At 41.7% G+C, this 23,995-nt stretch overlaps 1 protein-coding gene across 8 annotated transcripts in view; it reads left to right on the forward strand.

Annotated features, from left to right (window-relative positions):
• Nucleotides 1-3,913: 3,913 nt before the first annotated feature.
• Nucleotides 3,914-23,995, forward strand: part of LOC112204153 (ranBP2-like and GRIP domain-containing protein 4) — an 81,252-nt gene continuing 61,170 nt past the window's right edge. For 3 of the 8 annotated variants that reach the window (XM_063788972.1, XM_063788974.1, XM_063788975.1), the window contains exons 1-4: nucleotides 3,914-4,533; nucleotides 10,761-10,846; nucleotides 15,938-16,181; nucleotides 21,225-21,564. In XM_063788972.1, coding sequence (XP_063645042.1) covers nucleotides 21,490-21,564 — 75 coding nt within the window. In that variant the 5' untranslated portion in view covers nucleotides 3,914-4,533; nucleotides 10,761-10,846; nucleotides 15,938-16,181; nucleotides 21,225-21,489. Of the gene's footprint in view, nucleotides 4,534-10,760; nucleotides 10,847-15,937; nucleotides 16,182-21,224; nucleotides 21,565-23,995 lie in introns of those variants that run through there. The other 5 variants (XM_054678042.2, XM_063788976.1, XM_063788973.1 and 2 more) reach the window with 5 other exon arrangements.

Below are 23,995 nucleotides of genomic sequence, written 5' to 3' on the forward strand. Positions count from 1 at the left end.
AATATATTATATATTTTATATAACATAATATTATATAGAACATATTATATATTTTATATAATATAAAGAATATATAATACATTATATATTATATAATATAATATATAATACATTATATATTATATAATATAATATATAATATATAATATGATATATAATATGTAATATATAATATATAATATAATATATAATATAATATGATATATAATCTATAATATATAATATGTAATTATTAAATATTAAAATTATTAATAATAATAATTATATTATATATATAATTATATATAATATATAATATTATATATTATATTATATATGATATATATTTTATATATATAAAATTTATATATAATATTATATATAACATTATATATTTTATATATAATATGTATTATATAATATTATATATTATACATTTCATATATAATGTTATATATCATATTATATATTTTATATACAATATGATATATAATATAATTTATATGTTATATATTTATATATAATTATTATATAAATATATAAATATAAATTATATATTTATATGTAATTATTATATAAATTATATAAATTATATATATATTTATAATATATATATAAATTATTATATAATTTATAAATTATATATAATATAATTTCTATTATATTATATATTATATATACTATATAATATATATATTATATAGTATATATATATACTATATATAGTATATATATATAGTATATATTATATATATTTATATTATATATATATACTATATATATTATATATATATACTATATATATATTATTATATATATACTATATATAGTATATATATAGTATATATTATATATATTATATAGTATATATAATATATAATATAATAGAAATTATATTATATATAATTTATAAATTATATAATTTATATAATAATTACATATAAATATATAATTTATATTTATATAATTTATATAATAATTATATATAAATATATATAACATATAAATTATATTATATATCATATTGTATATAAAATATATAATATGATATATAATATTATATATGAAATGTATAATATATAATATTATATAATATATATTATATATAAAATATATATACTATATAATATATATATTATATAGTATATATAATATATTATATATATCATATAGTATATATAATATATAATATATAGTATATATAATATATATATTCTATATATAGTATATATAATATAATATTATATATAATATATAGTATTCTATATAAATAATATAACATATGTTTTATATAGAATATTATATATAATATAATATATATTTTATACAGAATATTTTATATGTATAGTATTTTATATATATGTATTTGAGACAGTGTCTCCTATGAACATACTTGTGGACTTACGATTTTATTTTGACACTTAAGAGTGGTCATAGGGTAGGTGCATATTTAACTTTCAGAGAAACTTATACATTGTTTCGCAAACTAATTGTACTACTTTCCATTCCCACCAGTTGTGTATGAGAGCTCTGCTGCTTCATTGCCTCACCAATAATTGGTGTTGTCAAGTTTCTTTATATTTTAATAATTTTCACAGGTGTTAGATGAAGATCACCATGGTCTTAACCTGAAGTTCCCCGACTAATGATGATGAGCCCTTTTCATGTTTTCATTGGCCATTCGTATATATTTTTTAGTGAAGGCAAAATATTTTGCCTTATTTAAATTATATTTCTTTTTATATTGTTGATGTGTAGGAATTATTTATGTATTGTGGATGCAAGTTCTTTGCCAGATAGATGTAAAGTGAGAATGTTTCCAGGGTTATCTATTCATTTTTAAGTGATGTCTTTGCTTAGTAGACATTTTTAATTTTGGTGATGTCCAATTAATCAATGTGTCCCAAATGGCTATTGTTTTTTGTGTCCTAGCTAAGAATTTTTTTGTGTGTGTGCCTGTCCAAGGGCATGATTTATTTATTTATTTTCTGCCTGTTCAAGGGTCTTCTCTGTATTTTTATGAAATATTTACGGTTCTAGCTTTTATGTTTAGGTCCATGGTCTATTGTGAATTGATACTTGTATATAGAACAAGGCAAGGACAAAGTTCTTTTTTCTGCTGCTGCTTCTTCTGTAGAGGTACCCAGCTGTTCCAGCAATGTTTGTGAAAGACTGTTTTTTCCCCACTGAATTGACATGGTGCTTTGTTAAAAAAATCAATTGACTAGATATGTGTGGATCTATTAGTCTACTTTCTATTTTGTATGTTTGTATGTTTCTGTGAATATCACATTGCCATAATTACTATTGCCTTATTATAAATCCTCAAGTCAGTATAAGTCTCTCAACTTTGTTCATCTTTGTCAAGATTGCCCAGACAGGCCGGGCAGGTGGCTCACCCCTGTAATTTCAACACTTTGGGAGGCCGAAATGGGCGGATCACCTGAGGTCGAGAATTCAAAACCAGCCTGACCAACACGGAGAAACCCCGTCTCTACTAAAAATACAAAAGTAGCCAGGCGTGATAGTGCATGCCTGTAATCCCAGCTACTCGGGCGGCTGAGGCAGGAGAATCGCTTGAACCCGGGAGGCGGAGGTTGCAGTGAGCCGAGATCGCGTCATTGCACTCACTCCAGCCTGGGCAACAAGAGCAAAACTCCGTCTCTGTCCGGACAATCCTAGATTATTTGCATTTTCATATGAATTTTAGAAACAGCTTCTTAATTTCTTTGAAAAATTTTCCTGGGATTTGGATTGAATTGTATTAAATATATAGATTCTGTAATATATAGAGTCTAAAAATATACAGTGTGGAGAATAGATGTCTTAAGTCTTCCAATCCGTAAACGTGGTATATCCCTTTATCACTTAGATGTTTCATCTCTGTTAGCAATATTTTGTAGTTTTCACAGGAGATATCTCATATATTATCCAATGAATTTATACTTTGGTATTTTGATTTTTAAATGCTATGGTAAATGGCACTTTTAACAAACTTCACTTTTCAAGTTTCCATCTCTAATATATAGAATTGCTATTGATTTTTATATTCCATGATCTTGATAAACTTAATATTTCCAGTAGTTTTTTTTTTTTGTAGATTTCAAAAGTTGGTCTACATATAATTATGCTCTCTGTTAAAACCAGTAGTTTTAATTCTTTCTTCTCAATCTTTATGCTTTCTAATTTTATTTTTATTTCTTCACTTGTTGCAAAGCAGTTGTCCCAGGTGGGAGCCAAAATCCTTATCTCATTACTAATCTTAGGAAAAAGTAAAATGTTTCACTATTATGAGGTCACCTGTAGGTTTCTTATAGATGTTCTTTATCAGATTAAGAAAGGTCATTTCTACTCTCGGTTTTCTGATCGTTATTAATTCAGAAAGGGTGTTGAATTTTGTCAGATGCTTTTATTTGCATTTATTGAAATAATTACATATTTTTATTTATTATGTGGTGAATTATCTTGATTGGGTAAAAAGAATTAAAATCATTGTCTCATTAAACATTTTGCCTGTCGGCTATGGGTTTCCCTTTTCCTTTTGTTAAATAACAGTTCTGCCACAAAATAAAAATCTAGAAACACACATTCCCCTTTGGCCTCCTTAAAAAAAATTAAAACTTCAACAATTGTACCCCTCTCTATTACTTCCCTATAGTGAACTCCCGTCCTTCTGGGAAAGCAAAAAGCCTGGGGCGCATTTGTGTACCTGAGACGCGGAGCCCCTCTCACCTTCGGCATCCCCCGGGGACCCCTCTTCCACCCTCAGCCCTCCCCTCCTCTTCCTCTGAAGAGCCTGGCGGCCGCTGCGGCCGGCGGTCCTCCCTCCTGGCATCCTCTGCTGTGAACCGCGGCCTGCAGGGTGCTTGCGAGCGGCCCGGGCGCGCCCCCTTCCGGCCCCGCAGGTCACCCGGCTACGGCCCGGGTTTTCCCGGGACCCGCGCCGCGCGGCTGGGGAGGAAGCGCCAGACGCCTGGGGCCCACGCCGTCCGCGGGAAAAGGGCAAGGCGCTGGGTTTTCCAGCAGCAACCTTTGGACCCCGCGATCCAGTAGCTCCGGTAACTCCACGCGGGGCGTCTGGGTGGAGGAGCCGGTCCTGGAGCACGGCTGCGAGGAGCACCCGGACCGGAGGGTCCCCAGACCGGGACCCCCGAGTCAGGGAGGATTCTACGCCAGGGAGCGCCCCAGACTGAGAGCGCCCCAGACCGCTACACTCCCGGACCCGGAGCTTTGCCCGACCGCGGGCAGTGCCCACCTGCAGCCTCCACTGGCCGGGGTTAGCAGCCAGGAGCTGCCAGACGCCTGACATTCTTCTTTCTGTTCCTACTTTTTTTCCTTCTTCTTCTTTTTTTCTTTTCTTTTCTTTTTTTTTTTTTGTAGCCCTCTCTGGGTGCCTTATCTCTTTAATCACACCTCTCTTTCACTTTCCACGGTAGTCAGGAGGCGGAGATCGCTGCTTCTCACCTACTTTCTGAACTTGGCCTCCGCAGTCGCGACCTGGCGTGAAGGAGGAGCTGCCGCCCCCGCCCCAGCCTCGGGGACGCCTCTCTGAAGGTAAGGGTGGGCTCCGCTGCCACCCGCATCCCCTCCCCACCCCCCAGAGGAAGGGAAGACCACCATCCGGGGAGGGATTCTCAAATCAAGGTCAATTAAGAGAGAGAGAGAGATAGTGTGTGTGTGAATACGTGTGAATAATTGATGAGACAGCGTCCTGTCTTTCTCTGAAAGTATAGTTTTAGAAATTAAGACATCCCCAATTATTTTCTGGAGAGGTGAGAACGACTGAAATAAATAATAACAATAGTTGTCATTTTTTAAGTGCTTACTGTGTGCCTGACACTGTAGAAAATTTTTAGATATCTTATTTTCACTTAATCCTCCTAAGGGCCACATGAAGTAGGAACTATTATTATGCTTTAATAAAAGGGAGGAGGAATTCCGTCATTTACCCAAGAGTGTCCAGCTACTAAGTAGTAGATCCCAGACCCACACCTACAGTTTTTCTGATTCCAGAGCCTTTATCTTTTTTCTGCCCAGCCTTGGGAAGTTAAAATGCCCAGCACGTTGCATCGCAGTTATCAGACAAATTAATGAGGTGTCAATTGCAGCCAGATACAGAGATCCAAGATTATTGTATTCATTTCACTGACTGCCCTTGCTTCATTCTCAAGACCCTTTGCAAATACTGATTTTGTGTCATACACAGTGCTGCTATTGGGAGCGCACCTCTCAACCTCAGGGCCTTGGATGGGCTAGGAGGGGTAAATTTGGGGAATTGGGTTTGTGCAGGTTCTGGGGACAGTGTTTTCCCTCTCCCTGCACAAATATACATCCAAAGGCTGAGAACTAAGGCTAAGGCCTAGGAATGCGGATTGAAAAGGCAGGGTCTAAATCCCAGCACTTGGGAGGCTGAGGTGGGCGGATCATGAGGTCAGGAGATCGAGACCATCCTGGCTAACATGGTGAAACCCAGTCTCTACTAAAAATACAGAAAATTAGCCAGGCATGGTGGCATGCATCTGTAATCCCAGCTACTCAGGAGGCTGAGGCAGGAGAATCCCTTGAACCTGGGAGGCAGAGGTTGCAGTGAGCGGAGATTGTGCCACTGCACTCCAGCCTGGGCGACAGAGCGAGACTCTATCTCAAAAAAAAAAAAAAAAGAAAAAAGAAAAAAGAAAAAAAAGAAAAGGCAGGGTCCCTGCCTTCAGGGACCTCACCAGAGAGTGGCAGCTAGTCCAGGAGTGATGGAAACACCTGCAGAGTGATGGAGACGGGCTTGGACATAGGCATGTGCCATTTGGGGCTGTTGCAGTTGGAGAGCTTCCTTGAGAAGGCAAATACTGAGCCAAGTTGAAAGGACTCTAGGGACCTGGCATCTGGGAGAAGTGGGGAGGGTGGCCCAGGTAGCACAGGCATAGGCAGATTTGGGGGGAAGCATAAGGCTAACAACAGACACTTGTGTGACAAGGACTATGAGGTGGCATTGATTTTCTTGGCCTTACAGATGAGAAGCCAGATTCCACACAAATTATTTTGTTTGTTAGAGTTTAAGCGTGTGTGTATGTTATGCCGCAAGATCATTTTCTCCTCTTTGCATTTGGTTGTTTTATCATCTCACAGGCTGAGTAAAACAACTATACATGGAACACTGTAGAAGAAAAATTATATTAAAAAAAAACTGGTGTTATGATTTTCATCCAGGCATTTTGTCTCAGGAGTTGCTCGATTGTATGTGTTGCTAATGAGTGATTTATATTGAGGCATCTACATTGATTCATGTGTGTCCTTGTGAATAGCTGTAATCTGAGGCTGGCCATTTCACTTCCTCAAATCTCAGGTTCCTCATTAGAAAGAGCTTTGAAATGGCTCTTTCCCTGTACATTATGTGTTTCTGTGAATTACTTTTAGAGAAAGGTCAGTTTCTCAGGGTGGGACCCATAAACAAGGGCAACTGGGCAGAGCCAGGGGTTCAGGTGACTGTTTGGACCCTCTGGAAGGGCTTTTTACTGTGCTGCCTTGGGAGACAGAGTGGTCAGCTTGGAACTGACCTTAAGCCTAGGTCACCCAATTTTTGAAGGAAACTTTTTTTTTTCATTTAGAGAAAACTTCATGCCTTTGGGTGATTAGGTAAGTTTGTGACTATTCGTTATATGTGTGTACACACACGTACGTACATATGTACATGCACAAATATTTAATATGTCTTAGACACATCAAATATATGCATTTAAGATGTATTAAATGTACTTTCCTAAGAATACAAATAAGTGCCCTACGTCGGCGGCTCCCTACCTGACTGTACGTTAGAGTCACCTGCGGAGTTCTGAGGACTCAAGATGCCCAGTCTGTCCTCCAGACCACTAGGTGGAGCCCGGGCATCATTATTTTTTTCCAAACTTGGGTGAGAGGTGGTGGCCTAGACTTCACATTAGTTGCTAAAACATACTTTCCAAGATATCATGCTTTAAAAAGCATTTCAAAAGTAGATTATGCAGATGTGCCAATGGATCAGATGATCACCTGGATTCAAAATTATGTATATTTTATGGATGTAATTCATTCAATAATTCAGCAAATAACAAAGAAACAAGCAGACATAAAGTGAAAATATGACAGTTAGTGATAAGTGCTATGAATAGAAAAACTAAACACGGGAGGGTAGAGGAACATTGGTGTGTGTGAGCATGTGTGTGTGTGTGTGTGCATGTGCGTGTTTGCATTTGGAAAAGCATGCTGTGCTAGACTTGCAGTAGAGTGCTCAGGGAGGACCTGTACATTATAAGCTAGTGTCAGCAAACCGTAGGGGAAATACAGGATTATTTAATTAACAATAGAGAAGTAATTAGTAGGTATTTGAGGAAAGTAAGTTTAGTTACTCCCTATCTTCATGTCAGTCAAGAAAATTAATTGTTGGTGGATGAAAAAAGTGAAATATAAAAACAAAACAAAACAATACTGAGCCATAAAAATGAAGAAACTATGTAAGCATCTATTTGACCACCAACAGGAAAGTATATTCTACACTTAAAAGCAATGAAAATATCTCAAAGCAAAAGAATGATCGGTTTGACTACATCCATATAAAATTTGTCATATATTAGCATAACAAAAGAGAGAAAGTAAACAAGTTAGACAAACATCTGAGAACTGGACAAAAGACATAAAGAGATGGTTCATAAACATGAAAATAAAATGGCTGATAATAAGTGATTAATATTTGCCTCATTTATACCCAAAGAAATGCAAATTCAGAAAACAATGAGATACCATTTTTCCATTTTGGCTGTCTAATTACATTTTAAAAGTAAAGCTGCTCAGTGTGCTTCTGGGTGTGGTCGATAGATGCTGTCTTGTGCTATTGAGTGAGAGAATATGAATATTGCAACATTTCTGGAATGCAGTTTGTCAGCATGCATCTGTCAGGTTTCAATGTAGTCTTCAACTCAATCACTGTACTGCCATCGAGTAACATCCAGGAAATAATAAGAAATGTAGACAAATAATAATAGCTAACATTTAAGTGGTATTACCATTCACCAGACACTTGGAATAGTAACTCATTTAACTTTCACATCAGCTCCAGGAGATGGTATTATTATTATCCCCTTCTATAGATAAGAAAATTGAGGCACAGAACAGGCAAGTCAGTTGCCCACAGTCGGTTAGCTGGTAGAGGGTAGAATGGAGATTCAAATCCACCCAGGCTGCCACCTGAGCCCATGCTGCAAAAAAGCTGAGCCATCCTGCCTTACCTGTGAAGATGGTCATGTGATTATCTCATAATACATCTGGTAAATGATAATATATCCACATGAAGTAATATTAGGTGGCAATTAGAATGGTTTTAACAAAGAGTTTTGTGACACAGGAAAAATGCTCATTATGTAATATTAGGTGGAAATGCAGGATATGCAATCATTTAAACACCTTTTTTTTTTTTTTGAGAAGGAGTCTTGCTCTGTCGCCCAGGCTGGAGTGCAGTGATGAGATCTCGGCTCACTGCAAGCTCCGCCTCCCGGATTCACACCACTCTCCTGCCTCATCCTCCCTAGTAGCTGGGACTACAGGTGCCTGCCAACATGCCTGGCTAATTTTTTGTATTTTTAGTAGAGACGGGGTTTCACCGTGTTAGTCAGGATGGTCTCAGTCTCCTGACCTCATGATCCGCCCATCTCAGCCTCCCAAAGTGCTGGGATTACAGGCATGAGCCACTGCGCCCGGCCAAACATCTTAATTATGTGACAACATTTATAAAAAGTACAAGAAAACATGCTAAAATATTATACATGTTGAGATTATTTTCTTCGTTCAGTTTTTGTTTTGTAAATCTCCTACATTGAGTGTAAATTGCTTTAGAAATCAGAAAAACTTTAAAAAGAAAGAAACTTAAGAGTTACGGAAAAGCAAAAATATTGATGTTAAACATAACAATTAAAAACCCTTAAAATTCTTACATGTGAGACATTTAATATTTATATTCTTCTATGCCTATTTTATTAATACTTGCTAGAGTATCTGTTACATTTATCAGAATAGCTCTTTTTCTGGAAATGAATTCATTATTTAATATAACCTTAATCACTTAAATTCACACATAAAACTTAAGTACATTAAAAATTTTACATACACACATCCACATTTGCAGAATGGTGTGCAAATACCAGCTAATTTTTGTGTACTGAGATCTTAATATGTTTCATATTGAGACTCAGAGTTAACTTGTCAGTTTGCTGAACCATCTCCTGATAACTTTGTCTGTTGGTAGATATTGAATTTTTTTTTAAAGTGGTGCTTTTTATAAGGTTACGTCAGTCTTAATCAGAGTGACATAAAGGAAATAACATTTTTTATTCTATCCAAGATAAAAGAATAGGCAGAGTTAATAATAAAATGTGTGTGGAGGTAGCGGGGGAGGTTTCAAACCATAGAACCGGTCTAATTTGATTATGCACAGTTGGTACTTTCCATTCATACTTGTTTCTTTGGCCTTTACTTTATTGATTATTATCTCTTGGAAATTCCACCAAATATTTGGTGATTTTTCCATAAGGATGTATGTGAATGGTTTGGCAGCTTAGCCATTAAGCTTTATCCTGGATTCAGGCATTGACAACCCTGTTTTTAGGATGGAAGATGAGTAGTTGTTGGTGAGAGGGGCATTATTCTGAGCTGAGAAGCTGCCATGCACTCAGGAAGTCTCCATAAGCCTTAGATGGTTTAATCACTCAATAATTCCAGAAGCAGGCCTTCTTATCATCTCCATTTTGGTAATGACCAAACAGGCTCTAAGACTTGCTCAAGTTTTGCACAGCTTGTCAGGACTCAAACTGGAGTGGCAGCCCAGGTTTGTGTGTTTCCGAAACCAGACTCTGCCATCAGGCTGTGCTCCCTGCACTCAGGATGGTAAACAAGGGATATGGTGTTGTTTATGCAGTATTTAGACTCTGAATGGTCTCCACTGTGGGGGATCCTTCCTCCACTGGGCTCTTAAAGTTGTAATCAGAAGTCCGAATGCTAGGTTGTAGTAGGATCAAAGTTCAATTCAGATCTTAGTTCCACTGGGTCACAGTCAATGTAAAGGAGGGGTCTGGACTGTAGGAGACTGTCACTTCATCTCTCCATTTCCCTAAAGTAAACTCATATGGGCAGCCACAGACACACGCAAACACATGCATACACACCTATGCCTCAGTGACACATGTTAGTGAGTGCTGGCCATGTGCTAGGCATCGTGCTGGATTTTAGTGATACAGTGAAGAGCAAAATAGACTTAGTGCCTAGAATTATGAAACCTACGTTCTGAAGGAGGAAGATGGATTTTTAAAAATTCAACCCTAAATGAAGATCTCATTACAATTCAGGAACGTTTTGATGTGAAAACACACACACACTCTGTTACATGGGCAGAACTGCCATACATAGCTCAGCATGTCACAGATTGTTTATTCATAGAATGGTAATATTTGTAGCAGTACTATTGTTCTGAACTTTGGCCTTGGAAGCAGGATTTAGTAGACCAGGCCTGAAATTCTTCAGACTCTGTTGTATCAGAGAAATAAATTATTGGGGATTTCTTCCAGAAGAAAAACTTCATTGCCTTGACATTTTATTAATTTTATATGGCTGAAAGTTCTGAGAATTGGTTACTATATTAAGGATTATAAAAATCTTCTAGGTTGTTTTTTTAAAAATCTGTGTGCCAGAAGATTTTTAAACCTTCATAAGATAGGCACGCTTTTGTTTGAAAGCTTTGGCTGAATCTGTTTTATTCTGTTTTCCAGAGAAGGCATTTGAAGCAGAATCCAAACCATGAATTGTAGAGAATTACTCTTGACCCTTTGGGTGCTTATATCTGTAAGCACTGCAGGTAAGTGACCTTATACATATTCTCAAACATATTTCATGAGCAATTGAGGAAGAATGTCAAAGTTTTTTTTTTTTATGTGGTGGCTACTGAAGATGCTGAATTTATTCAGAAAAGAAAAGATTCTGCAGTCTGAGTTCATGTAGTGAGAGCAGAGTGAAAAACTTGCATCTTGAAATAAATTACATTTGTCTGAGGTGAAAATTTATTTCATGTTATTTGAAACTGAGGAGGTGGCAGCCATCTTTATTATTGGGTTTTAGGAAGTTTGAAACACACTTTCTCCTTCCTGAGAGGGAGGCAAAGATTCATCTCATTATTTAGGTAATAATGGGAAAAGTAAATGACAAATATATTAGACAGCTTTAAAAAATTAGAGTGAGACGGAATATACAACAAAGAGACTGGCTAGACCAAGGAGCTCAAGTAGGCTTCATAGTAGATGTCAAATACCAATTTTAACTTATTAGCAGTGATTGCCTAGAGTTGTTTTTTTTTTTAATTGAGAAGGATTCTGAGACTTCATTCTTTAGCATTCCATGATTGAACAGCAAGGCATTCCTTAGGCTTTGGGGGAGAAAGTGGGAGCACAAATATTAATTTGCCTTGATCTAGTATCTAGGAGAGGGAAACACATGGGCTCATTTCCCTACTTTGATAATTACTGCTGAAGAGATAGCTGAATTAAGCTTTTGGTACTTTCAAATAACACAGGTCCAATCTCAGGGTATATTTACTTACGTGAATCCATTTATTATTGAGATCCCTGCAATAGAACCCTACCCAGATGATAAAAGAATGAGGTAGATCTTCATTTTTTTATATGTAATGATCTGTCAGAAACAAGTGAGTGGAAAAGCAAGGTGCAGGAAAATGTGTCATGAGTTCCATGTCCTGTGGACATACACTAATAGCCTTATTCCTCATTATAATGAGAGCATGTTTCAGGCACAGAAACAGCCATGCAGCCAGTTGTGCAAAGTTGCCAAGCTCCCAGCTGCCTGCCCTGGAGAGCACTTTTCATGAATGTTTCACTCTAGGGAGACATGACAATGTTCTACATGTAGGATTCACTGAACCTAGTTGAGTTTAAGTGACAAAATGCTATGATTGTCCAAACTCAAGACAGTTTCAAACACAGACTTTATTCCAAAGGGCATTGGTTGTTGACACTGCTGGGTTCTTATACTGTGTTTATGGAACAATAGGAGTGCCTATTTTGGCACTTGGAACTCCACAAACCTTGAATTCCACTTATTTATCCCATCAAGGACCATTTCCAACAAGCATTATGGTAATCAACAAAGCCTCTAATGGTAAACCATGATTAGATATCCAAAGCTTCTAGCTGCCTGAGGAGGGGGGTGGTGTGGACTTTCAATTATCAACCTCCTACCTCTGGAGAGTGTGTAATTCACATTAAGTTTCTTCAAATGATAATACTTCCAGAGAGCACATGTCCATCCAAACACAGTCATATGTGTTTATAGAAGCTTTTTAAGACAAGCGTAAACCTGAAAACCTAGAAATAAGCCAATATCCAATAGACATTTGTTTAATAAACCAAATCCCCAACATGCATCCTTTTATAAAATGGATAAATTGCGAAATGGTAACATGATTAGATACTACATTACAATGAGAAAAGAACACATCACTGCTACAGCATGAATGCATTTATAACAATCATGTCGAAATAACACAGACATAAAGGAGCACATATTGTATGGCCTATGCACTTTATTATATTAACTCTAAAACAGGAAAATAAATGAACTGTTAATGACTCACCAGGGTTTTGCATGTCAATTGAAGCTGACACCCACATATACACATGTATCACACCTTCTATGTTGAAGTGTTAGTATAAAATAGAGATTGTATTGCAACCAGAAAACATGAAGTTGGTGCTCCTTAACTCTTGTGTTTTGTGGTATATTCAACATCCATGTTTTCAAAGAATGTGTATTAGTCCATTCTCATGCTGCTAATAAAGGCATACTTGAGACTGGGTAATTTATAAAGGAAAGAGACTTTATTGATTCACAGTTCTGTATGGCTGGGGAGGCCTCAGGAAACTTACAATCATAGTGGAAGGGGAAGAAAACATATCCTTCTTCACATGGTGGCATCAAGGAGAAGGCTGAGCAAAACGGGGAAAAGCCACTTATAAAAACATCAGATCTTATGAGAACTCACTCACTATCAGGAGCACAGCATGAGGGTAATCACCCCCATGATTAAATTACCTTCCACCAGGTCCCTCCTATGACACATGGGGCTTATGGGAACTACAATTCAAGATGATTTGGGTTGGGGTAGAGCCAAATCATATCATTCCACCCCTGGCCTCTCCCAAATCTCATGCTCTCACATTTCAAAACACAATCATGCCCTTCTAACAGTCCCCCAAAGTCTTCACTCATTCTAGCATTAACTCTAAAATCCAAGCAGGTCCCTTCCTATGAGTCAGTAAATTCAAGAGCAATTTAGTTACTTCCTAGATACAATGGGAGTACAGGCATTGAGTAAATACACCCCTTCCAAATGGGAGAAATTGACTAAAACAAAGGGGCTACTGGCCCCATGCAAGTTCTAAATTTAATAGGGCAGTCATTAAACCTTAAAGTTCCAAAATAGTCTCCTTCAACTCCATGTCTCATATCCAGGTCACGCTGCTGCAAGAGGTAGGATCCCATGGCCTTGGGCAGCTACGCTCCTGTGGCTTTGCAGGGTACCTCTTCCTTCCTGGTTTCTTTCATGGGCTGGTGTTGAGTTTCTGGGCTTTTTCAAGTGCGTGGTGCAAGCTGTCAGTGAATCTATCATCCTGGGGCCTGAAGGATGGTGGCTGTCTTCTCTTAACTCCACTAGCTGTACTCCAATGGGGACTCTGTATGGGAGCCCCAACACCACATTTCCCTTCCACACTACCCTAGCAAAGATTCTACATGAGGGTTCCACCCCTGCAGCAAACTTTTGCCTGGACATCCAGCGTTTCCATACATCCTCTGAAACCTAGGCGTAGGTTCCCAAACCTCAATTCTTGACTTTTGTGCACCTGCAGCCTCAACACCATGTGGAAGCTGCCAAGGTTTGGGGCTTGCACCCTCTGAAGCCACAGCCTGACCTGGTATCTTGGCCTGTTTTAGCAATGGCTGGAGGGGTAGGATGCAGGGCACCACGTCCCTAGGCTGCACACAGAAGGGGACCCTGGGCCCATCCCAGGAAATCATTTTTTTCTCTTAGGCCTCTGGGCCTGTGATGGGAGGGTCTGCCATGAAGATCTCTGACATACCCTAGAGGCATTTTTCCCATTGTCTTGGCAATTAACATTTGGGTCCTCATTTCTTATGCAAATTTCTGCAACCAGCTTTAATTCCATGCCCCCCATTCCAGCGAACATGGATTTTTCTCTCCTACCACATTCTCAAGCTGTGAATTTTCCAAACTCTTATGCTCTGTCACCTCTTGAATGATTTGCTCTTTAGAAATTTCTTCTTCCAGATAATCATCTCTCAAGTTCAAAGTTCCATAGATCTCTAGGACAAGGGCAAAATTCAACTAATCTCTTCGCTAAAACATAACAAGAGTCGCTTTTGCTCCAGCTCCCCAAAAGTTCCTCATCTCCATCTGAGACCACCTCAGCCTGGACTTTATTGTCCATAACATTATCAGCATTTTGGTCAAAGCCATTTAACAAGTCCTTAGGAAGTTCCAAACTTTTCCATATTTTCTTATCTTCTTCAAACTGTTCCAACTGTTCCAAACTGCCCTCCAAACTGTTCCAACCTCTGCCTGTATGCAGTTCCAAAGTCACTTCCACATTTTGTGTATCTTTACAGTAGCACCCACTTCTGGTACCAATTTACTGTATTAGTCCATTCTTACACTGCTAATAAAGGCATACCTGAGACCAGGTAATTTATAAAGGAGAAAGATTTAATGGACTCAGTTCTGCAGGGCTGGGGAGGCCTCAGGAAACTTACAAAAGGGGGAAAAGCCCCTTACAAAACCATCAGATCTCATGAGAACTCACTCACTATCATGAGAACAGCATGAGGGTGACTGCCCCCATGATTAAATTCAAGATGAGGTTTGAATGGGGACACAGCCAAACCATATCAGAATACTTCTATCACATCACTTCCTCTTTATGTTGTGGTTAACAATTTTGAGTTAAAACCAGACTGCTGCTTTGAGAAACAAACCCTGACTATAGAGAGGGCATTCTGTCCATGTCCTAAGGGAAATGTTTCGTTCAATTTAAATACTCTCATCCTCAAAATGCGGTAAAAGTGCACCCGAGAGTCACTGGAAGGTAGATTATGAGAAAGACCCATTAATGCTGAACTTGAAGTACCACAAGTGCAGAAAGAGGGGAAGGAGCACCTATCCTGTGTAGACGATGGTTCAGATATATTTCCAAAGCCAGAGAATCTGGGTCAATTGAGAAAGAGGGAAAGTGACAGATATGCAAATTTGGATTGATATTATATTAATGAATTCTTGATTATCCACATGGTGACCTACAGTAATAATAAATGTACACACACTGTAAGTTACATAGGCACACCTTTAACCATCCCCACACTTGCCAGGGAATGTTAGATAGGCAGGGTGAATGCAAGGTAAGTGAGATTTCTGATGGTGCAGAGGAAGAACGCCAAGGTTGCTAGGTTTCTTGTTTTCTTTTCTACTGAGACTCCTCAGCAGGGTATATTTTGAGGTAGGTATGGCAGCACTGTGACTTCTGTGGCTTTCCCTATGAAGAAGTTGTAATGTGTAATATTTTCTTCTAAGAGGTGACACAATTATTAGTCTTCTAGCTACGGTTGGTTAAGTTCTGATACCTTTCTGTTCGGGAGAAACTGTCAGAAGTTGTGTTTTCATCTATGTTCTGAAAGTGCCTTATCCTTTCTAGTGTTGGAAAGATTGATGCAAAAATAAAGAACCCACAGGAAATTGACACCGAGATTTCTCAGGACTTTCTTGCTAACCTTGCTTCTTCACCTAACGCATTAGGAGACCAAAAAAAGTTACCTTTGTCATTTTGGTTTTTGTTTTTATTTATTTTACTTTACTAATCTTTTGAAGAATCTTGTACTTCACGTCCCCACATTACTGTGGTTGAAGGGGAACCTTTCTATCTGAAACATTGCTCGTGTTCACTTGCACATGAGATTGAAACAACCACCAAAAGCTGGTACAAAAGCAGTGGATCACAGGAACATGTGGAGCTGAACCCAAGGAGTTCCTCGAGAATTGCTTTGCATGATTGTGTTTTGGAGTTTTGGCCAGTTGAGTTGAATGACACAGGATCTTACTTTTTCCAAATGGAGTGAGTAACCCTTTCTTTTCAAAATGTATTTCACAGCCCTCTTGTCCTTTGTTCAGCAACTCAAATATGCAGTAATCTGAAAGGTCAGATAATCAGCACATCTTTTTCTTTCCTACTCTTCCTATGACATGAAATACATTCTTTGTTATGGAACAAAATAAGTTTATCTCTCTCTGCTTATTTTCTTAGTGATCTTAATGAAAGGAGATTACTTTGATAGGATTTCCTTTTAGGGGATCCTTACCAATGACAAGTGACGATTGCATGAAAGTCAGTTTTAAAATTCAGCTGCTCGTGTTGTCTACATGCCCCCAGTCAAATGAAATCAGCAGCTCGGACTTCACGATAATATTAATGTGTTGTGAATGGGGCAGTGTCAGCTTCCTGGGTGGCATCCTTGGTGGGGAGCAGGGATGGGGTTGATGCAGACACACACTAGTCCAGTCTGCAGGGGCTCACTGGGAGCCAGGTGGCAGTGCTAGTGGAGGAAGTGTGTGTCTGGCAGCCAACCGCAACCCACAGCTGGTGGCAGTGAGAGAGGGCAACACGGAAGGGCTTTGCATTTTACTCATGAGGTGGCCCTAGATTGTGCCAGGATACTCGAAATTGGGTCGCATAACTTCCATGAAATGAGCACAGCCAACTGAAAGCATCACCCACACTTACCGAACACGTTTCTTTTTAGATGTACCTACCTACATATGTAGGTAGTTTTATAGAGACTTGAGACTGACCTGTAAGAAATAGCTCAGGGCCAGCTGAAGGTGATGGTGTGTAGATTTCATATGTAGCAGATTTCTTTTAGAAGCACTTCTAGAGTGAGTCCTGATCATTATCAACCATGCTGTTGAGAGCAGAGTGAGCTACCACTGTGAAACCTTGGTAGCACTTCTGTGGTTTTGCACCAAATCAGGTCATTTTTGTTTGTTTTTATACATAGGAACTCCCAGGCATCAGAAAAAAATTAAATAAATCTTTTGATAAAAACCAATACATTTTTAGATGACCTTTTAAGAGTGATAATTACAGAAATGGGTCACAACTGGGATTTTTCATAACAAGCTAAGGAAGAATGAATACTCACAAATGGGGTAAAGGAAAAAGAACAACAAACACCGCCCCCCCCCCCCACCCACCACCACAAACTTCCAACTCCTGATTGAATGAAGGCACAATTTAAAGGAATAAGGTATTCTGGACAGGCCTGAGAGAGCACGTTGAGAGGAACAGCCAGGCATCTATGATCATCACTTGGAGATAACAGAAGCAAATGGCATTGGCCATCTTTCTGATATGGGTAGTAGAGAATACAGACTGGCTTAGGAAGCAACAATGGAAGCAAGAGATTGAGGCAGGATGTCAGAGAGAGGTGTGGAGAGGCAGGGTAGCAGACAGGAGATGCTAAGAAAAACGAGGTGTCCCAGAGTGGATATTGGAGACTGATCACTATGAGAGTAAAGTGATGAGGAGAGAAGCAGCTTTGACAATGGCCTTGAAAATAAATGGGATTCTACATGGAAGCAGGTTGTTTTAGACACCCAGGAGCATAGAAGATACAGACATATTCAAATATAGCATAATTAGTAAGCAGTATTTACTGCAGATGTGTGTGTATACACATATGTGTTCTAACTTAGGTGTGTAACCCTTTGTAGTTTGATGTGGGATCTATCAGTGAACAGACTTTACACCTGAAAATTTCCCATTAGAACAGTAATTCTTTAATTTTTAGGAGTACATTGCTAATAATCAAATGCCACTGAGGACTGATAATTTAATCCTGCAGTGAAAATCACTTTATCCCACCAAATTTTAAGAAAGAAATCAACTAAGAAGGAAGGGGATACAAAAGGGATAGTTTTCAATGATAGAGATGAAGAAATGAAGGTAGAGGGAAATGTACACACAGAAATCTAATAAACCAATCCTAGGCTGACAGGCAGCAAGTTCAGCTTGGTGAGCAGCCTCGGAAGTGGGGGCTGGTGTTTATCCCCTGGTGTGTGTGGACAAAAATGAGTGGTTTTCATAACCAGGATGGGCTGGGCCTGCAGCAGGAAAGTGTGGTCACAGCTTTGGGTCAGTTGGCCTCAGTGTTAACCCCAGCCTTGGAGCTCCTGGATGTCAGGTGCAGTGTGTTGTTGATTGTTTCAGTGTTCCCAGCGCAGTGTCCTGCACATGGAGTGTCATCAGTCCTCTAGTATTTATTGAGTGTTAGGAATTGAGGATTACAGAGGTAGAGAACAATGTAGTCTGAAAAAATGGGGATATTCATGTACCCTATTCCTTTTAAGCAACAAGTCATAGAGATCCAGAAATCTCTATCTCTCCAATTCATTGAGGTCGAAGTTGGGGAGACATTACAAAAACACACTTGAGAAGAAGGTGCTGCCAATGGGATCCTGAATCCATTTCAAGGGCCAGGTAGCTCTATCATGTCCCATGGCCATGGACCCACTGCCTATAACTGTGACAACAGCCTGCCACATTCTCCAGTCATGGCCAATCTTTTATAAATTCATGCCCAAGGTGAAGGGGCCAGATTCATTGGATTGTGAAAGTGTAGAATTGTGCAGAGCACTTCCGGCCTCTGGGGCCAAATAGATGTGCATTTGTACCCTGGCCCCATCTTGTAGCAAGTGTGTGGCCTGAGTGAGTTGTTTAACCTGTCTGAGATTTAGCATTCTCATCTGAGCCTAAGGAAAATAGTCATCTCCCTTGCATGTACATAGTCTAATACCTGGAACTCAGTAAGTGTTAGTCTTTTCTTCCTTCTATCCTATTGTAGACCTAAAGGGGAACTGGAAGAGCCTAAGGTGGGCACAAATGTGTCAGGCATAGAGGATAACTTAAAAACACGTGTCTGCTGTATTTAGCAAATAAATCTATACATCACAGGTGCAGTGGAAGCAAACATGAAATTTGAAACATTTTCTCTTTAAAAACTTCATTTAAAAAATACTGTATTGTTTTCCAATTCCAGATCACCTTTTTGTTGTTGTTGTTATTGTTGTTGTTTTGAGATGGAATTTCGCTCTTGTTACCCAGGCTGGAGTGCGATGGCGCGATCTCCACTCACTGCAACCTCCGCCTCCTGCCTCAGCTTCCCGAGTAGCTGGAATTACCGCACCCAGCTAATTTTTGTAGTTTTAGTAGAGACGGAGTTTCACCACATTGACCAGGCTGGTCTCAAACTCCTGACCTCAGGTGATCCACCTGCCTTGGCCTCCCAAAGTGCTGGGATTACAGATGTGAGCCACTGCACCTGGCCTAGTGATAGTCCTGATCACTAATTTCTGATCAGGAGTAACAACTATAAAATCTATTCACACTCACTTTTGGTCAGTAAGGCATTTAAAGAGCTAATTCAATTACACTGAGGGCAGCAACTCCAGACTTTGGTTTATTCAACAGTAAAAGAAGGGGATTGGAACAAGTTGCCTTGAGAAACAAAACCTAATGCATATATACACATATTTAGAAAACAACATCAGGAGTTTATAGACCTTTTGAAACCAAAGCCACCCTCCCATCCTGGGCCAAGACTCTCTGAACTTATCCATCAGTGAAGATCACTGAGGGTAATTGCTGAGAGAGAGTTAATCAGTGAAGCAACCCCATTAACCTGTCTATAAACCCCAGGGCTCATTCTTGAGCTGCTCCTGCATAGATCTGGTCCTGTTCAACACACCAAAGATTGACAGCTGAACTGAGAGACCATCACCCACAGACACAACTGGCCACTGGGTGGTGCACAAGTCAGACAGAACTGAATAGTCCTGTGAAGACTTTGGACACTGAACTGACTTTGGAACCAGACTGCAGAATGGAGGGGTGGGAACTTGTGGCTTGAACCTAATCAGGTAGATTGCCTGGCCAAAATGAAAATACCTATCATCTCCATAGGATTTAATTTCATTCAATGATTTTTTTTTTAGTAAATTTGCAATGTTTTACAGCCTTCCCCAAAATCTAATTCCAAAATATCTCTATCACCCCAACGAGAGACTCCATTCACGTTGGCAGTCACATGCACTCCCAGAGTTCCCCTCCGCCCAGCCCTTGGCAATCACTAGTCTACTTTCTGTGTCTTTGAGTTTGCCTACTCTGGATATTTCATATAAATGAAATGATATATGAGGTTTTGTGACTGGCACCTTTCATTTAGAATAATGTTTTCAAGGCTGATTCATGTTGTAGTATGCATTGGTACTTCATTATTTTTTATGCAAAAGTAATATTCTATTGTATGGCTATACCACATTTTTCTTTGAGACAGAGATCTCACTATGTCGCCCAGGCTGGAGTTTAGTGGCTCTTCACAGGCCTGATCACAGCTCCTGCATGGATCAAGGAGCATCACTGCAGCTGCAAACTGCAGCTTCAAACTCTCCGGCTCAAGCGACCCTCCTGCTTCAACCTCCCCAGTAGCTGGGACTACAGGCACGTGTGTCTGTGCCCAATAATACCACATTTTTAAAATCCATCTTCAGTAGATGGAAATTTGGATTGTTTCCACCTTTTACTAATAAAAATAGTACTGCTATAAACATTCATGTATAGGTTTTCTTTTGTTTTTGTTTTTTCTTTTTTTGTAGAGATGGGGGTCTCACTGTGTTGCCCAGGCTGGTCTCAAATTCCTGGACTCAAGTGATCCTCCCATCAAAAACTCCCAGAGTGCTGGGATTACAGGCGTGAGCCACCATGCCTGGGCTGTATACAAGTTTTTGTGTAGACATGTTTACATCCAATTAATGAACACAGGATGTCTTTCCATTGATTCAGCTCCTCTTTAATTTCTTTCAACAGTGTTGTGTAGTTTCCAGTCTACAAGTCTTACACGTTTGGGTTAAATTTATTCATAATTATTTTATTATTTTTGATAATATTATAAATGGAATTGTTTACTTAATTTTACTTGAATTGTTCCTTGCTAGTGTATAAGTAGACAACTCATTTTTTTTAATTGACCTTGTATGGTACAATCTCTTTGAACTCATTTATTATCACTGATAGTTTAGGTCTTTTTTTTTTTTTTTTTTTGAGGTTTCATTAAGGTTTTCTATACATAAGATCATGTCAAGACACCCTCAGACCACAGGGGGCTGCCAAGAGCCCTGCCGAGTGCAGCTCCAGCGCCCACGTCGCCAAGGATACACAGTGCTGAGGCAGAACGCAAGTTCGTCACAGTGGTTCTCCAACGGCTACACCGCTGCGTCACTGGCTTGTAGGCGCTTTCCTCTTGGAAGTGGCGACTGCTGCCGGGCTGAGCGGTGCTCTCACGCGTCTCAGGAGCCAGGTTGGTGGCGCGATGACGCGCAGCAACGCCGATGTGGAGCCGTACGTCTCCTCCTCGGTGCTGGGCTGCACGCCGTCGCCTCCAGAGGTGAGTGGATCTGGAAGAGACCGACGGCCTCGACCTGGCCGGGCGGCGGCCTCTCGACCTGGCCGGGTGGCGGCCCCGATCCGGCCCGGCGGCGGCCCCGACCCGGCCGGGCGATCGGGCGGCGGCGGCGGCGGGCCCCGACCCGGCCGGGCGATGGGGCGGCGGCGGCGGCGGCGGCCCCGACCCGGCAGGGCGATCGGGCGGCGGCTGCGGCCCCGACCCGGCAGGGCGATCGGGCGGCGGCTGCGGCCCCGACCCGGCAGGGCGATCGGGCGGCGGCTGCGGCCCCGACCCGGCAGGGCGATCGGGCGGCGGCGGCGGCGGGCCCCGACCCGGCCGGGCGATCGGGCGGCGGCGGCGGCGGGCCCCGACCCGGCCGGGCGATCGGGCGGCGGCTGCGGCCCCGACCCGGCCGGGCGATCGGGCGGCGGCGGCGGCGGGCCCCGACCCGGCCGGGCGATGGGGCGGCGGCGGCGGCGGCCCCGACCCGGCAGGGCGATCGGGCGGCGGCGGCGGTGGCGGCCCCGACCCGGCAGGGCAATCGGGCGGCGGCTGCGGCCCCGACCCGGCCGGGCGATCGGGCGGCGGCGGCGGCGGCGGGCCCCGACCCGGCCGGGCGATCGGGCGGCGGCGGCGGCGGCCCCGACCCGGCCGGGCGATCGGGCGGCGGCGGCCCCGACCCGGCCCGGCGATCGGGCGGCGGCGGCGGCCCCGACCCGACCCGGCCCGGCGATCGGGCGGCGGCGGCGGCGGCCCCGACCCGACCCGGCCCGGCGATCGGGCGGCGGCGGCGGCCCCGACCCGACCCGGCCCGGCGATCGGGCGGCGGCGGCGGCGGCGGCGGCCCCGACCCGGCCGGGCGATCGGGCGGCGGCGGCGGCGGCCCCGACCCGGCAGGGCGATCGGGCGGCGGCGGCGGCGGCCCCGACCCGGCAGGGCGATCGGGCGGCGGCGGCGGCCCCGACCCGGCAGGGCGATCGGGCGGCGGCGGCGGCCCCGACCCGGCCGGGCGATCGGGCGGCGGCAGCCTCCATGGTTCAGGCGTCATGGTTCCCGACGGGCGCTGCTCCCTGGCGAGCTCTGTTGAGGCGCCGGCCGGCTAGCGCAGTCCTGTGGGCGGCCTGGCGCTTGCAAGCGCAGGAAGAGTCCTGGGGGGACCGCGGTGGGCGGGAGACTGTTGGCGCCGGCGCTTCCTCTTTCTCCCGGCTTGTTCCCGACGGGAACGTGGCGGGATCCTGGCTCACTGCAGCGTTGACGTCCTGGGCTCAATCCGTCCTCCCACCTTAGCCTCCTGGGTAGCTGAGACTACAGGCATGCCAGCTACAGGCATGCACCACCATGCCCGGCTTTTTTCTTTAATGTAGAGATGGGGTCTTACCATGTTACCCAGGCTGGTCTCCAACTCCTGGGCTCAAGTGATCCTCCCGCCTTGGCCCCAAGTGCTGAGATTACAGGTGTGAGCCACTCTGCTCAGCCTGATTTTTTTTTTTTAAACAAGCTTAAAAAAAAAAAAAAAAAAAAAAAAAGCAACCTTAGAGCCTTTCTGAGATTCTTAGTGGGGACCTTGGCTTCCAAAAGATTAAAAACCACTGGTCTAGACAGAAGTTAGAATGTTCTTTCAACTATATAACTTTTCCATTAAATAAAGTGGAGTGGTAGCAAAGTTTTGAGGATTGGTTATTATGACCACCTCTCTTACACTTACAGAGTCTTTCCCCCCCGCCCCAAATTTAAAGTCATTTACATTAGAACCTGGGGATTTCAGCGGAATATGGATTAACTAGTGAGTAACTTTGGAACATGTGAAGCTATTCTGTGAAGTTAGGTTTGAGTGAAATGACAAAACAGGGTGCTTTGGATAGAAGGTAAAGAATGGAGGGAGAAGAGGCAGTGGCTGTGAAGAATATAAAGAGGTTAGTATTCTCCCCCAGTTTGGCAGAGGCTGGCCATCTGTGAACTGCCCATGCTTTCTAGAATGTCTGAGTTTTGGAGTGTGATGATGTGTCTGTATATCATATCTTTCTAGTCTTCCATTGTGCTTTCATTTGTTAGTCTTCTCTTGTTTTGCCATTTTTCTACTCCCTCACATGTGCTTTTGCCCTTCTTAAAAATATTCTTCATCTGTAATCCGAGCACTTTGGGAGGCCGAGAGACCAGCCTGACCAATATGGTGAAAATCCGTCTCTATTAAAAATACAAAAATTAGCCGGGCGTGGTGGCAGCACCTGTAGTCCCACCTACTCGGTAGGCTGAGACAGGAGAATTGCTTGAACCCTGGAGGCAGAGGTTGTGGTGAGCAGAGATTGCGCCACTGCACTCCAGCCTGTGTGACAGAGCGAGACTCTGTCTCCAAAAAAGAAAAAAAGAAAAAAAATATAATTCTTTCTCTAGTTTTTCTTTTTCCAGATGGCTTCTGTTTAGTTTTTCTATG

This window comes from Pan troglodytes, chromosome 12 (genome assembly GCF_028858775.2).
Source record: "Pan troglodytes isolate AG18354 chromosome 12, NHGRI_mPanTro3-v2.0_pri, whole genome shotgun sequence".
NCBI classification, from domain to species: domain Eukaryota; kingdom Metazoa; phylum Chordata; class Mammalia; order Primates; family Hominidae; genus Pan; species Pan troglodytes.